The sequence below is a fragment of the Cavia porcellus genome, unplaced genomic scaffold, assembly GCF_034190915.1.
Source record: "Cavia porcellus strain 051 isolate PalLab524CR breed Dunkin Hartley unplaced genomic scaffold, mCavPor4.1 scaffold_5, whole genome shotgun sequence".
Lineage (NCBI taxonomy): Eukaryota > Metazoa > Chordata > Mammalia > Rodentia > Caviidae > Cavia > Cavia porcellus.
The window spans coordinates 49,786,805-49,802,182 of NW_026947488.1; the positions used below are offsets into that span (position 1 = coordinate 49,786,805).

General features: G+C 36.6%; 1 protein-coding gene across 3 annotated transcripts in view; it reads right to left on the reverse strand.

Moving 5' to 3' along the window:
- The window catches only part of Ptpra (protein tyrosine phosphatase receptor type A), a 160,406-nt gene that overhangs the window by 64,449 nt on the left and 80,579 nt on the right, over positions 1–15,378 (reverse strand). For 2 of the 3 annotated variants that reach the window (XM_013159837.3, XM_003476623.4), the window contains exons 2-3: positions 1,461–1,539; positions 256–588 (exon numbers count right to left, since the gene is read on the reverse strand). In XM_013159837.3, coding sequence (XP_013015291.1) covers positions 256–588; positions 1,461–1,533 — 406 coding nt within the window. In that variant the 5' untranslated portion in view covers positions 1,534–1,539. Of the gene's footprint in view, positions 1–243; positions 589–1,460; positions 1,540–15,378 lie in introns of all 3 variants that reach the window. The other variant, XM_063248780.1, reaches the window with a different exon arrangement.

Consider the following 15,378-nt stretch of genomic DNA (forward strand, 5'->3'; position numbering starts at 1 on the left):
AATCTGTACTTTGAAAAACACTCATCAGCTTCATTACTGTAAAACTCCTTTACCAATAAAACATAGAACTTAACTCATGGGATTAATTCTATAAAATTGCTATTACTATCTTCTAGGCATTGTTTTAGGGTAAAACTATAATACTAAAGCACAAAACAAATATCTGCTATTTTTGTTTGCAATTTTACTCATTTTAGGAAATGTTATAGCTAGAAAATATACACAAAGAAAGAATAAACCAACCATCTCTGGTACCTGAGGAAGTGAAGTTTTTTGGAGTGGCTGCTACAGTGCTGGAAATCTCCTGCCAGGACTGTGTTCTGGTGACTGTGGACTGGTTGTCTGGAAGCCATGTCCCGTTTGGAGAAACGGTAGTGCCTACAGAATTAGTGCTTACTGTTCTGATGGTCCCATTATCCGAGTATGAATAACTGACAGTGGTTACATAAGAGGGTCCCAGAGTTGAATTTGGGCTGAATGTTGGTGCCACAGAAAGAGAAGTTACTGAAGAAGTTGGATTTGAAGTTTTGTTCTCTTCTCTAACTGATTCTGTTGTGGATGCTTTAATTGATCCTAAGGAAGGTGAAACTGTAAACACCAAAAAACACAGATACATCATATGAAGAATGTGAAGCTCAAAAGTTATTACACAAAGCAGTAAGCTTTTTTTTTTTTTTTTTAAATCGGTACCAGGGATCGAACTCACGACTGCCTGCTTGCAAGGCAGGCGCTTATGCCGCTAAGCTAAATCCCCAGCCTTAAAAGCAATAAGCTTTAATAAACTCCTTAAACATTTGTTCAAGCAAACACACACAAATACACACATACTTTTATCTAATTTTGGACCTTTCTTACTTCTGCCGAAGTTTTACTATTGATAAGAACAGAAACAAGAATCTTCACTTAGTTCTTTGGAATCAATATACAGAATTTTAAATATAAATTTCTTTTACTTTTCAGGAAAGACATAAAATCTTTCTGATATATTTAAAACAGAACAGAGGGGGCTGGGGATTTAGCTCAGCGGCATAAGCACCTGCCTTGCAAGCAGGAGGTCATGAGTTTGATCCCCGGAACAGAATAGAGTTTGTGCAACAATGTTGAGCAATCAGTCCAAAAACAGCTGTTTTACTCCCATTTTTTCTTTTGTGGTGCTGGGAGTCAAACATAGGGCCTCATACATTGTAGGCAAGTGCTTTATAACAGGTACAGCCTTCAGCTCTTGTCATAACTTTTAAGTAAATTTTTAAGATTCTTTTCTTTGATGCTACCTCAGTCTTCAAATCTGAGTAATTAAAAGTGAAAACAGAGGCTGGGGATTTAGCTCAGCGGCATAAGCACCTTCCTGGCAAGTGGAAGGTCATGAGTTCAATCCCCGGTACCACACACACATACACACAAACACACACAGTGAAAACAAAATTCTATTTCAAATGCCAGCTTTCTCAAATCCAACTTACCTGTGGTAGTACTGTTGGCACTGACATGTATCAGACCACTGCTAAGCAAGACAAGAATGAACCAGGAATCCATGCTGACCTGGGAAAATAGGGAGTCCACATTAGATGAGGTCCTAGATTATTATATTCTATATCTAAATAATTCAAAATACAAAAAACCATTTTAGGTGGTATCTCCTTGGCCAGTAAAATATTTCACAGGACCAATGATCTCCTGGGAAACTAATAAGTACATTTGTCTAGGATTTCAACTACAATTTGAATCATCACACAAATAAAATAGGTCTGGGGAAGACATTGTTGGGCACTAAACCCAAAATGTCATGCATGCTGGCCTAATGCTCTACCACTGAGTTATTTCCCCAGTCCTAAAAATACATCTTAATAAGAATGAGCTTTTAAAAGTAGTGTTCTCAACCTTGGTTGCACTTTAAAGTTGCCTAGAAACCTCTTTTAAAGTCCCTATGCCAAACTGCATCTTTGTGAGGGAAAGATAGGTGGCTGTCCTGCTTAACACTCCCAAATTGATTGCTACCTGCACCTTAATAGTCTTCAGAGTGGGAATTATGAAGAAGGTAGACTGACTGCACTAACATACTGCTTCTTGAGGTAAACATTAGATAGTTGACTTCTAATCCTTTTTTATCTCAAACCGTAAAAGAAGACAGTAGCACATTTCCATCAGTAATAATGCCTCAGGCATCCATTCAGATTTCTGTGTTCTACACTGAGCTAGATACTACAAAAACGATTGGGGAGCAATTTTCTTACAAATCCAACCTTCATGTGATTCCCAGTCTAGAAATAAGTCAAAATGCTCCAGGAAAAAGAGGACCTGCCTCCATAAGTGGCAAGTGAAAATCTCTACAGTCATCGGGCAGGAAAGGAGAAAGATGTAGGTAAAAGTTTGCCCTGGCTAACATGCCAATGCCTTAGAAGGGGAATTGTTTGAGTGCAGCAACACAAAATTTTGAACATTTCCACATTCTTCCTAGGTTGTGATTATTAAACCAGTGATACATTACGAGATTTTGGTAACTTTAACTCATTTGCTACCTGAAAATGTTCTAAAATTGAGAATATATAATTCTCCCAACAAGGATTAGGAAAAAGATTGGAAGGCTGACTTTGTAGATGTATATACCGCTATTCTTTTTTTTTTTTTTTTTTTGGTCTTTTTGATATAGGGTCTCACTACATGGTTCAGGCTGACCTTGAGCTCACTTTGTAGCCCAGGCTGGTCTCGAACTTGCAATGATCCTCTTGCCTTGGCCTCCAAGTGCTGATGATTACAAGAGCACACTACCATGCCTGGTTTCTACTTCTATTCTTCATAAATCAACAAGAAATGTTTTGGGGAAATACTAACTACAGCAGTCCCACCTTATCAGCCTTTTGCTTTCCAGTTTGAGTTACATGGAGTCAACCAGGGTCAGAAAACTACAGAATTTGTCTTAACTCTTTCAAGACAGTAAGACTACATTCACAGAACTTTGATTGTATATTGTTAATTTTTTATGGTGTCTAAGTTGTAAATTAAGCTTACAGTACAGATGATTTTTAGGTCAGTGATAACTCTTCCAAATGATACTGCAACAGTGGATCCAAGGCATTATACATCTGTCCAAGTTCACAGAATGTTCATCACTAAGAGTGAACTCTAATGTAAACAATACAGCATGGATGAGCTGCTGTTCACTGACTTCAACATAATTTACCACTGTGATGTGGAAAGTTGATAATGGAGGAGGCAGTACAGCAAGAAGTATTTGGGAACTTCTCAATTTTCTAGCCAATTCTGCTGTGAACTTGTAACTCTCTAAAAAATAGTCTATTAATAAAAAGGAAATGAACTGGGTGTACTGTTACACATAAGACAAAATGTTAAAACACAAACTCATATATCAATATTGAAAATATGAAGATTTCCAGTGTTTTTTCTAGCACTGGACATCAAACACAGGGAAAGCCTTGCACATGTAAACACATACTGTATACTTACCCCCAAAACCCCAATTTTGAAACACAGTTAAGAAATAACTGGAAATCTTCCTATTTTCAATAAAAGAAAAAAAATAGCCACAAAAATATACCAAAAAGTGTGGACTATCTCCACTAACCAAAGGAATATAATGAGATAACATTTTCACATTCCAATCAAAAAAGTTCAATTGTGAAAAATTCAATGCTGGTAGTCACATGAAGACTGCCAATCAGACTGTAATAACAAATTTGATTCTAGAAGATTACACTACTATCTAAGAGGTATTTGAACCTCTAATTAAAATAATATATAGAGATATTCATAATACTGGGAAGGAAGTCATAATCCAAATATCCAACAACAAAAAAGATAGAAGAAAGCTGAAATACACATGTTGCTGTACAAGATGATATATGGCTGTATTCAAGAAGCTACATTCAAAGAATTTAAGCAAGTAGAACAATACCCTCTCTGCCCCGTTTTAAAGCCAAGGTCTAGGTAGCCCAAGTTGGCCTCAAATTTATGATTTTCCTGCCTCAGCCTACCACGTGCTGGGATTACAGGCATATAACTCAGTTTAAAACCTTAACTTATTAGACTTAAAAAAAAATACATGAGATACGAAACTGGAGTTTACTTAAATTATGTGTGTATATGTATGAAAGTAAGAATGGAAGGGAAAACTCTTTTTGTTTTGTTTCTTTGGCAGTGCTGGAGACTGAACCCAGGGCCTTGTTTATGTAAGGCAAGAGCTCCACCACTGAGACACATCCCTAGCCCCAGGAAAAACATCTATAAATATCTTGGGACTTCCCTTTATAATTTTTAAAAATACTGTAACTTTTTTGAGATTTTAAAATGAGAATAATATATATATTTTTTTATATGGTACCGGGGATTGAACTCACAACCTCACACTTGCCAGGCAGGCGCTTAGGCCGCTGAGCTAAATCCCCAGCCCATGACATTTTTATAAACTAAAAACATCAAAGTGAAAAAAGTAAACAGGTTTTATCATAGAGCATAAACATAAACAATAAAAAAAAATTTTTTAAAAGCATATCTCAAGTGAAAAAATGCAAGGCAAAAGAATAAACAAATGTGATGAAAGCTGGACAGGATTTGTATGCATAAATTTGGGAATGACAGACATTTAGGAATACCTATGTTATTAACAAGGCATATCTATAGGCCAAACTAGGGAAATCACAGTGAAAGCCTCAACTGTTCTCAGAGACAGATCCAATCAAGAAATTCCTGTGACTTCCTCACTTTACACACAACTCATCTGCAATCACGTCACTCCTTACATCCCACCAGTTTATTCCAAGCACGCATCAGGAAATAGGATGAGTCTTCATTCTTCAAGGATGCCATATGCAAAGCACTTCTCCTATAGTCTGCTCTAACACTCGCTATTCCTGAAAGGTTTAATCTTGTGATTTCCTGGCAATGAAGACATAATGTGATTCATCATTTTCTTCCTATCCACCAGCCCTGATATTCTCCTGGATGACTTCAATATCCACACACAGGACAGCCACAATCCACACAGGATAAGCCCTTCAGCTCCCTCAACTCCACCTCGATTCCACTTAGGCCACTACTCATAACAGTGGCTGCCCTCCAGATTTTGTCAAAATCCAGAAAAACTCATATAGAATCTGAATCTTACCTTTCCACCCTCCAACCATGCTTCTTATCCTTACAGTTCCCTTTTGTTATATCTACTATACTGGTAGCAACCACACTCGGTCTAATTTTCTTTCCATTCTGTTTCCGTCTTTATTTCCTTCTCTACTCAACTAAGAAAAGTTAGTGTCAGTTCACTCTCATGTTACCAGCCTAAATTCTTTTGTTATACTATTCCATTATGCCAACACAGAACAACAAGCTGTGAATGGTGATGTATGCGTATTATACCAGCACTTGGGAAGCTGAAGCAGGAAGACCACCCGGAGTCTGAGTTCAACCTGGGTTACATAGTGAGTTCAAGATCAGCCTGTACTACAAGCAAGATCCTGTCTAAAAAACCAAAAGAAGGCAACCCACTTGAGACCCCTTCTGTCTGTCTCAGACAGAAGCTTTCTTTCTTTCATAAGAATATACAATATATATAAATATATTCTGCTTATAAAAATATATATAAATATATTCTGCTTGAAAAGAAAGAAACAACAAACAGGCCAGAATCCTCAGTCCTAAAGTTGGATTATCAAATGCTATCTAAGAAAGCCAAGCAACTTCTAAAGTTGGTATCACTACAGAGCACTATTTCTGCCTCAATGGAACCCCAAACACAATCATTTTGTATTTCACAGTTAGACTTTGCAATTCCCCATAGCAGTGATTTCAAACCTCCTCTCTCCTCCAGCTGCCTCCTATACCCTTGGCTGTTGGCTTTGCTTACATTTCCAGAAAAACCAGAAGCCTTTGGACTAGGACATCCTTACCTCCCACTCTACGAAAAAATTTCCTCCTTCTCTGCACCTGCCCCAAAACCTTAGTTCCTTAAAAACCTAGCTCTACCCTGGGTGTGGAGGTACACACCTGTAATTCCAACACTTACGAGGCCGAGGCAGGAAGACTCCTGCAAGTTTGAGGCTAGCCTAGGCTACAAAATAAGTTCAAGGGCAGTCTGAACTGCATAGTGAAATCCTGTCCCAAAAAACCAAACCAAACCAAAATGAACTAACAAAAGCCTTTCCCTGTTGAATCTCCTCCACTACTTCAGCCTTAACTGCTCCTTTTTACACCAGTATTTGAATGTTAAGAATTTTTCAAAGATGAAAAACTCTATCTTTCTCTTAGTTTGCTTCATAGGTGGATTTCTAGAAAGAATTGCCCACATGGCAATCTGTCTGCTTCTTTTTCATTATAACACTAAAATATCTATTTCTTTAAAAAGTTTTGGTAAATAGCTTTAAAAACACTTGTAATTCATAAAGGTCAATTTTTATAATATGTGAAAGAAACCAGATACTATCAAATACTAGAAGGAAATCAACCATTCCTGCTGCAGTCTGCCTGATGCTGAAAACCCTGTGCACACAGGGAATGGCTCTAGCTTGTCTCAAGACGATTTCAAAATGTTTGTGATATCTCAATTTTTTATTTCAAAATGAGTTTGGCAGCTATGGACAAAAAGCAATATATACCTCTTCTATGATCTACTAATTTCATTTTCATATACTGCCCAAGAGAAATGAAAACACGTTAACAAAATGATTTGACAAGAATATGCATAACAAAAAACTGAAAACAGCCCAAATGACCATCAATAAGAAAATACATAAACAAACATCAATATATTCTCATGATAGAATATCACTCAGCAACAAAAAGAAGTACTGAACTTCCGGAAGAACATGGCGGATAGATAGCAGCAGCTACGGAGGCTCTCTGAGATACCCCGCTTAACATTCAGGAATGGTGCGGTACCAGGAATCCTAAGCAAGCAAGGAGAAATACACCCTGCCGACCCAGGAATGAACTAAGCTAAGAGAAATCAACTAGAAATCCAATCCTGGTGCTATAATACGAACAGATAAAATCTCACCGCTTCGGAAGCTAGAACCCTCACCACTGGAAGCCACGATTAGAATTTCCTGCTGCCGCTGCTGCGTCCAAATCTGCAGGGCAGGGAGAGAGACGCGCGAAAGCTGTGAGAGCGGCAATCTGCGAATGGAGTTGAGAGCGGGACTAGCAGGGAGCCCTATATCGACTTGTGGTGAGTGAGCGGAACGGGGACCCTTCCATAGAGTAGGAGGCTCCAGCAAAGGACATATTAGGACGAGGCAGACTTGCTGGAACAGGGTGCTGCAGTGACATTAGTCACATATTCCCCTCTCAAGCAGGATGGGTGGGGAGTGCCTGGGCTGCGTGATGCTGATTAAGACCCAGTAGGCTAGCCCAAACCAGGTGAAGCCTTCGGTAGATTGACCTGGAGGGGCGGGCCCAGCAGAGGCTGCCCAGGTCTGTGTCTCCCTCGTGTACTGCAGTGGGCGGGAACACCTAGCCGGCATGATTCAAACAAACTGTAACCGAAAAAAGAGAAAAAAATTGGGCCTCCTACATTTGCTTGTATGGAAGGAACAAAAAGTATGGGAAGAGGAAGCAACAAGAAAGGGTCCTCAGTCCCCAATCCTGAGAACACTGATCCAGGAAAGGGAAATGCAAAGGAAGACAGAAAACATGCAATATCAGACACGGCACCAATAGACATAAAGTGGTATCTCCAGAACCTCATAGACAAGTTTAACGATGAAGTATTTAATGAAATGAAGCAAGATATAAGTAGAATAGTTAGACAAATGCTAAGTACCACCCAAGAAAAACCAGATGGTGGAATGGAAGAACAGAAAAAAAGGGGAGAATTGTTTAATGGAGAAAATAGAGAAAACATAGAATACGTGAAGCAGGTTCAAAGAGATTACCAGGAAACTAAAAACTACTGAAAGCTGGCATAACAGCTTGAAAGAAACTAAGGATAGATTATCTGAATTGGAGGGCAGATTTGTAATATGGGAGCATGAAATGAAAAACTTCTTAAAAATAACAAGAAAACAAACAGCAATAATACAAAGGCTAGAAGATGATAAGAGGATCTATAATTTAAGAATTAAGAACATAAAAGAAGAAGTAGTGACACAAACAAATGGACTACAAAAGCTATTCACAGAAATAATCCAAGAAAGTTTCCCTAATTTAGCAAAAGGTAAAGATACTCAGATGTATGAGGCATACAGGACCCCAGCCACCTACAAACCCAAACAGAGCTACACCCAGGCATATAATAATCAAAATTCCAGAAATCCAATATAAGAACAGAATACTAAAAGCCATCAGAGACAAGAAACAAATCACTTACAAGGGAACACCCATCAGAATTACAGCAGACTGGGGCTGGGGATTTAGCTCAGTGGCATAAGCGCCTGCCTTGCAAGCAGGCAGTCATGAGTTCGATCCCTGGTACTGATAAAAAAGAAAAAGACAAAAAAAAAAAAAAAAGAATTACAGCAGACTTCTCGGCACAAACCATCAAATCACGAAGAACGTGGGGGGTAAATAATTCAAGTTTTGAAAGATAACAACCTCCAGCCAAGATTAATATATCCTGCAGAACTGTCCCTAGAAACTGATGGAAAAACAAGGTGCTTCCAGGATAAAGAGGAACTAGGGGAATTTACAACCACCAATTCAACTCTACAGAGAATACTGCAGGATATTCTAAAAAAGGAAAATACCAAGACTTCAGAAACAGTGGCAGAGAGGCCACAATGAATGGAATAGAAAGCGAAATGAAGAAGTCAAACTGACAACAAACGGCAGAAAAAGAGCTCAACAGAAATGAGGCACAGAAGATTGGATGGAAGGAACAGCTATTTTGGAGAAAACAAGACATCATAATAGCTAGTGCTGATTTAGTATCATCTTGCTTTGAAGTCCCATCAAGCTTTTATTCTTCTGTCTCCATCGGTCTTAACAGGTTATATCTTATTGGATTTTATCATATGTGATAATATAAGCAAAAACTTTTATAGACAAAGAGATTATACAGAAACCATTGTTCATTTTCTGATAGTTGGTTCTAAATATCCTCTAATATTGTCATTCCCTTGAATGGTTTTACATCGGCTTGATATGTTTGGTGCTACAGTATACAAAGTTATACTCAAAGATTTCAAGGAAAGGGACACTATGGTAACTACTTTTATGTCAGGATATCAGGATATCTTAAACACATTATTTTGCTTAAATGGGTATGCTTTGACCTGCACTGTTTTGTTGTTAGGCCCTCTTTTATCTCAGTCTCCTTTTTCTAAAATTATTTACTTTTTTTATTTTTATCTTTTTAATTAAGGGAAAAATAAAAAAAATAGCAGGATACATTAGAGTAACCCCCTTTGATTTCCTATTAACTTGATTTGAAACCCTGTATAGCCCTCAACATCTTGCTTTGACTGATTTTCCTCTGTTCTGCTTTGCTTGATAGTACCAAGTTCGAAAGTATAGGCAACAACTGTAAAGACAGTAAGATTCATTATGACGTCCATTCCGGTTGACTATTATCTTCTTTTTTTTTTTTTTGTCTTTTTCATTTTTATCGGTACCAGGGGTCGAACTCACGACTGCCTGCTTGCAAGGCAGGCGCTTATGCCGCTGAGCTAAATTGCTAGCCCTGACTATTATCTTCTTTTAAAGTCCTGTAGTGTCTCCAACGTTTTGGTTTTATTCTTTACTGTTTTGTTCAATTTTATTATAACTGATGATATAGGCAATTCTTTTTAAGATAGCAAGAGGCATTATGGTAACCATTGTTGATCACCTAGTATTTTGTTTTTACATTATCTATTATGTCCACCCTTTTGATTTGACTGACTCTGTTCTGTTATGTCACATTTGGTTTTACTCTCTTCAAAAAAAAGTAATAACTGTGGGAGTAATAAAACCCAAAATTTGTAAATGTCATTGTACAAAAGAAAGGAAAAGAAAGTGCTCTAAAGAATATAACTGCATATATATTTAAGTGTATAAGATAGATAACCATATTACTGAATTTTGTTGGATCATTGAACAAAACTGTTTCCGATCTCACTGCTTGAAAGTCCACTTCATATGCTTTAATTTTGTAACTTGAACAACTATTTTTAAGGTAACAATATGTAACTATTAACTATTAACTGTATGTAACTATTAACTAGTGATTTCCTATTGTTCATTTTTCCTAAAATTCTGTATAACTTGTACCCTTTTTCTATTTTTTTCTTTTTCTCCTTAAATAAAAAAAAAAAAAAAGGACTGATACACACATGAGTGAATTGTTTAAGAAACATGCTGAATGAATAAAGCTCTGCATGAGATACACAATGTATGTTACATGAAGGACTAGCACAAGCAAAACTAACCTGTGCTGGAAAACAACAGAGTAGTTGCCATAGGAAAGAAATCAAAGCTTTCAAAGGAACGCAAGTCTTCTTCCCAGACAGTAGTTATACAGGTTGATTAATCTTAATCAAAATGTTTAGGACCAGAAGTATTTGAGATTTCAGAGTTTTCCAGATTTTGAATGTTTATATAGACTTTACCAGTGTAGTGACTGTGCTTAATGAGTTTAGGAAACTGGAGAGATACAGATTTCATATTTGGGTTAGGGATGTTGCATGTCTATCTGTACATTGATAGAGGAAGTGAGTTATATGGATAATATACATTTTTCAGAACTCAGTGAGTAATAACTTATGATTTATCCATTTCATTTAATATGAAACAAACATAAAATATCCCTCTCCAAAAATATCCCACTGATAAACAAATACTGTGCTCAAGTAAGTGACAGGCATGCTTAAGTATCTGGAAGAAGTCTACTTATATGTTACTATGAAATACATTAAAAATTGAATGCTTATGTGAGTAGAAGGATATACAGACAGACATAATAAAGCATGATTACAATGTTATACTAATGGGTGTTAAATATAGAATTCTCAATTTTTTCTGTATTTGATAATTTTTATAATAAATAACAGATAGGGGCTGGGGATTTAGCTCAGTGGCATAAGCGCCTGCTTTGCAAGCAGGCAGTCGTGAGTTCAATCCCTGGTACCGATAAAAAGGAAAAAGACAAAAAAAAAAAAAACAGATAAAAATAATTCAGGAAGAACTCATGTTTTTAAAGAACTGAATCTTACACTCCTGGAACACAGTATTTTGTTTATTCTGTTTGTTATATTACTTAAACTATTCTTTTTTGCCTAATACATTTCTTTCTCCACTTATTCTGAAGTATTTTGTAAACTATTTAAAAAAATAAACTATGCTGATTATAAGAAGCAAAAACAGAACAGAAGGATATAAAGCTAAATACAGGTCTCATTTATCACCTACTAGTGCCTCTTCCTTCTATTTCTTTAGAAATTACCTGTATTATGTCACACACCTTTAAATATTATACATAATGTCTACAGCTTACATTTTATTTGAATTATAAATCCTGAGCATGAACATGTAACAATACATGTAACAGCTTTTCTTGTCAATAGGTACATAGTGTTGCATAGAATGGATATATCAGACAATCCTTTCCTTTCCCTATGCTTTTGTTAAGTCGACTATATACCAGCTGGGGAGGTAGTTCAGTTGTAGAGGACATGCCTAGCATGTGTGAGGGCCTAGGTTCAACCCCAAGTATCACCAAAAAATACAAAAATAAAAATAAAGACTTGATTGTATATAATTTTCTCTCTTGTTCTATACAATCTTCCCTATTAATAGACTGAATAAAGACAAAATTATATATTCCAGGAAAGCCAAAATAATGAAACACAAGTTTATAATTGATTATTTTTTCACAAAGCATGTATGACTCATAAGTCTTTGGTTAACTGAGTATGGCACAACTGAACAATGCTTTGCGAGATGTGTCACAAAGTCTGGCTCTTTTCCTAGTGTATTAGTAAAATGGCACACAATTGTGTTCTCACTCTTGCTCCACCACACCGAGACAAAGGGTCAATATATAGTTTTTATTTCATTACAAAAACATTTCTTACAAAAAAAAATGTTCACTCTACATATACATTAGGTTGCACCATCAGTGAGGTTCAACATTCAAATACCAAAGAGAAACAAAGATGCCATTAGAAATATTTGAAAGCCCTAGCTTAAAAGACAAAGGAAGTTCTGAAAAAGGAAACATAGCTGTAGTCTTCCTAAGAACATTTACTGTCTATTCTTTTTTTTTTTTTTTTTTTGGTACTGGGGATGGAACTCACAACCTCGTGCTTACGAAGCAAGTGCTTGAACCGCCAAGCTAAATCCCTGGCCCTTACTTATTCTTAAAACTCAAACTCAGCATATATACCTTTTCTAAGGATATATGCAGAGGCTCTCAATGCTCTTGTGTGTACAGAGATATTGGGCAATGTCTACCCCCTGTTAAATCACCCACTTCTCAACTCAAAGGCAGGCTGTTCTGAGTGCTTTGTATGCCTTCTCTCAATCCTTGCTAACTCTGCTATGTTGATGTTGGTGTTACTGTAACTTACTGTGTTGTGTACCCAGGGCAGAGTGCCTCTCTTGAATTGCAGATCTTTGAATACTTAATCAATTATACATGCTTATATATATATATGCATTTCATGGGTAAATTCGCTGACACATATATTCTGCTCCCAAGATGAACAAACCATTCATGGGTATACCAAATACCTGTTATAGAAAGCCTCCTTTGTCTTCTGTCCAAAAAGTAATATTCCATCTCCAGATAAATAGTTACTATCAAAGATACTCAGAATCTGAAAACCCGGCCCTCCTACCTGAGGGCAAGGACAGTAAGAAGAAAGAAAAGTGGGTATTAGTACTAGGGAGACAAGCCCTTTTCTCAAACAGATGTGGAAGGTAAGTAAACTCTAGCTAAGGAGATATAAAGTATACTATGAGATCTCTACAAAGGCAGCTTAAAAGGGAAAGGCTAGTCTTTCCTTGTCCTCTCTCCATATAATCTAGATTTTGGATGTAATAATAAGAGCCTGATTAGTCATTTTAGACCCTAAGGATCACAAAAGTGACAGTCAGAAAAAGACGAGTTCTCTGATGGCACCGTCAAACCTGTTCCTCCAGTTCTACTTAAACCTTCATGTTTTACATATCTAAGAAAGAAAGAAATCTATTCTGTGATATATGCAACTAACCTCAATACTGATTATCAGCTACTCACAAGAACTAGGACCAGCTCCACATATTATGATTTGTGATGATCTAACAATGGGAATGTTATCTAAACTACTACTAAAGAAGAAATATTATAAAGAATCACCATTACTAAATCATTACTAGCAAAGGAGACCTACTTTACATATTTCCCAGAATTTAAGCTTTGGTTGTGGTAGTTTCCACTGAGAGTCTTTCTATTCTAGCTGGGTGTGGTGGTGTACGAACATACTCCCAGCATTTCAGGAGGCTGAAGCAGGAAGACTGAAAAATTCCACTAAGGGGCTAGGAATTCAGCTCAGCGGCATAAGCACCTGCCTTGCAAGCAGGCGGTCGTGAGTTCGATCCCCGGTACCAATAAAAAAGAAAAAGAAAAAAAAAAATTCCACTAAGCCTGGGTAATTAGCGACTTAGCAAGACCCTATTGCAAATAAATAATTAAATAAATAAGTACTGTATTTCAAAGGGGCTAGGGATGTAGATCAGTGTGAAGGCCTTGACTTTAATCCCCAGTACTACCACAAACAAACCAAAAAACCAAGAAATAAGCCTTTCTGTTCAAAGTTAAGCATTTTGTATTTAATGTACTAATGATAAAACATGATCAAATGGCAGGTATATATTCTCTCAATATTCAAACACTTTACTCAGTTAAATCTTAGGAACTCTTCAAGTTACATGCTCTTCTTACCCCCATTTTGCTGATAAAGGAACTGAAAGATGTTTTCACAGCTGATGGAGTATGGAGGCAGAATCCAAACCCAGCCTTTTCTTTATATATCTTACCACCATGCTATTCTTCAAAGGTTTAAAGCCCAATAACAGTTAAGTCTTTCCAAAATGTCAACTAAAATTTATAGCTGGTTATTTCCATTTTAAAGATTTCTCAAAAAAAGGGTAGCGATTTTTAAAAAATGTGCTTAATGAATCTGATGTTCAGATATACAATACATATATTGAAGTACTAGTCTCAATTTTAAGTAAACTCACTTCCTTCATGGAAATAAAGCTCTCTGGGAAAAGATACAAGTCCCACTCTCAGTCTTAATGATAACACCTGGCAGGCCTGGAAGAAACAAAAGGCAGCTGGGAAACTTTACTTTTAAACTGTGCCCCAAGCTTACTCCTAGAGCTGTTCAGGTTCTCAGATTCAGGAAAAGGTGTCTAGAAACTGAGTTTAATCCTTTTTGGTAATTGTTCACTTAATCAGATTATATTATTTGTTATGAGGAACAAAACACTGTTTTCAACACTACACTTTGTTGCCTACATTGCAGGCACTTGTAACAGGCATTTTATGTACTTTAATCCATTTAATTTTCACAACTTTATGAGTTAGGAAGTGTTATTCCATTCTGCAGATGTTGAAACACTAGATCACAGAGGTTAAGGAATTTGCTCAAGGTAACATAATTAAGAAATGATTACTGGCATTCAATCTCAGTGCTTTTCAAATTCCAAAGCTCATTTTCTCCTCCATGATTGGTGATCAGATCCGTAGATATACAAATCAGATAAGAACAGTTATCAAGAAGTTCACCGAACAGTAAAGAGGCACACATAAACTTCAAATCCTGAATTACCACCTATTATAAAAAATCAGTTAATTAACACTGAGAGGAACTGGGGAAACTGTATCGGAGAAGAAATTTTCAGGGGAGAAGATGCTGGAGCAGAACTTGGAAGATGGAGCAATTAACCAAAATAAGAGTCAGATAGTTTTTCAAACGGAGAGAACTTGTAAACTGGAACAAGCCTGTTTTCAGGAATGACAAGAAGCTAGTGAAGTTATCAAATAGGACCTTAACAAATGTATCTGCTAAAGAAATGTGAAAACGGCAAATATGAAAGAGTGGTATCTGTGAGGAGCAGGATGAGTTTAACAGGGAGCCACCAAAAATTTTAGCATAAGGAAGCTGACTAAAACAATTAGTATTTTAGAAATTAATTAACATAAATAATTAACAGCAGAGTGAAGAACCAACTGATGGGGTTTAAGGTATGCAGGATCACCTGACAGAAGCCTTTAGATGTTATCTAACTAATAAAGATGGATGATCTCAAAGCAGGGTAGGACAATTTTAAGGAGATTAGGAAGAAAATTTATAGGGTGAGAATTGAAGACTTAATGAGGTTTATATATTTATTTATATTAGTACATGTTAGCATTCCTTTGGAGAAGATGATGCAAGTACATAATACACCTTAACTCCTTTTTTCATC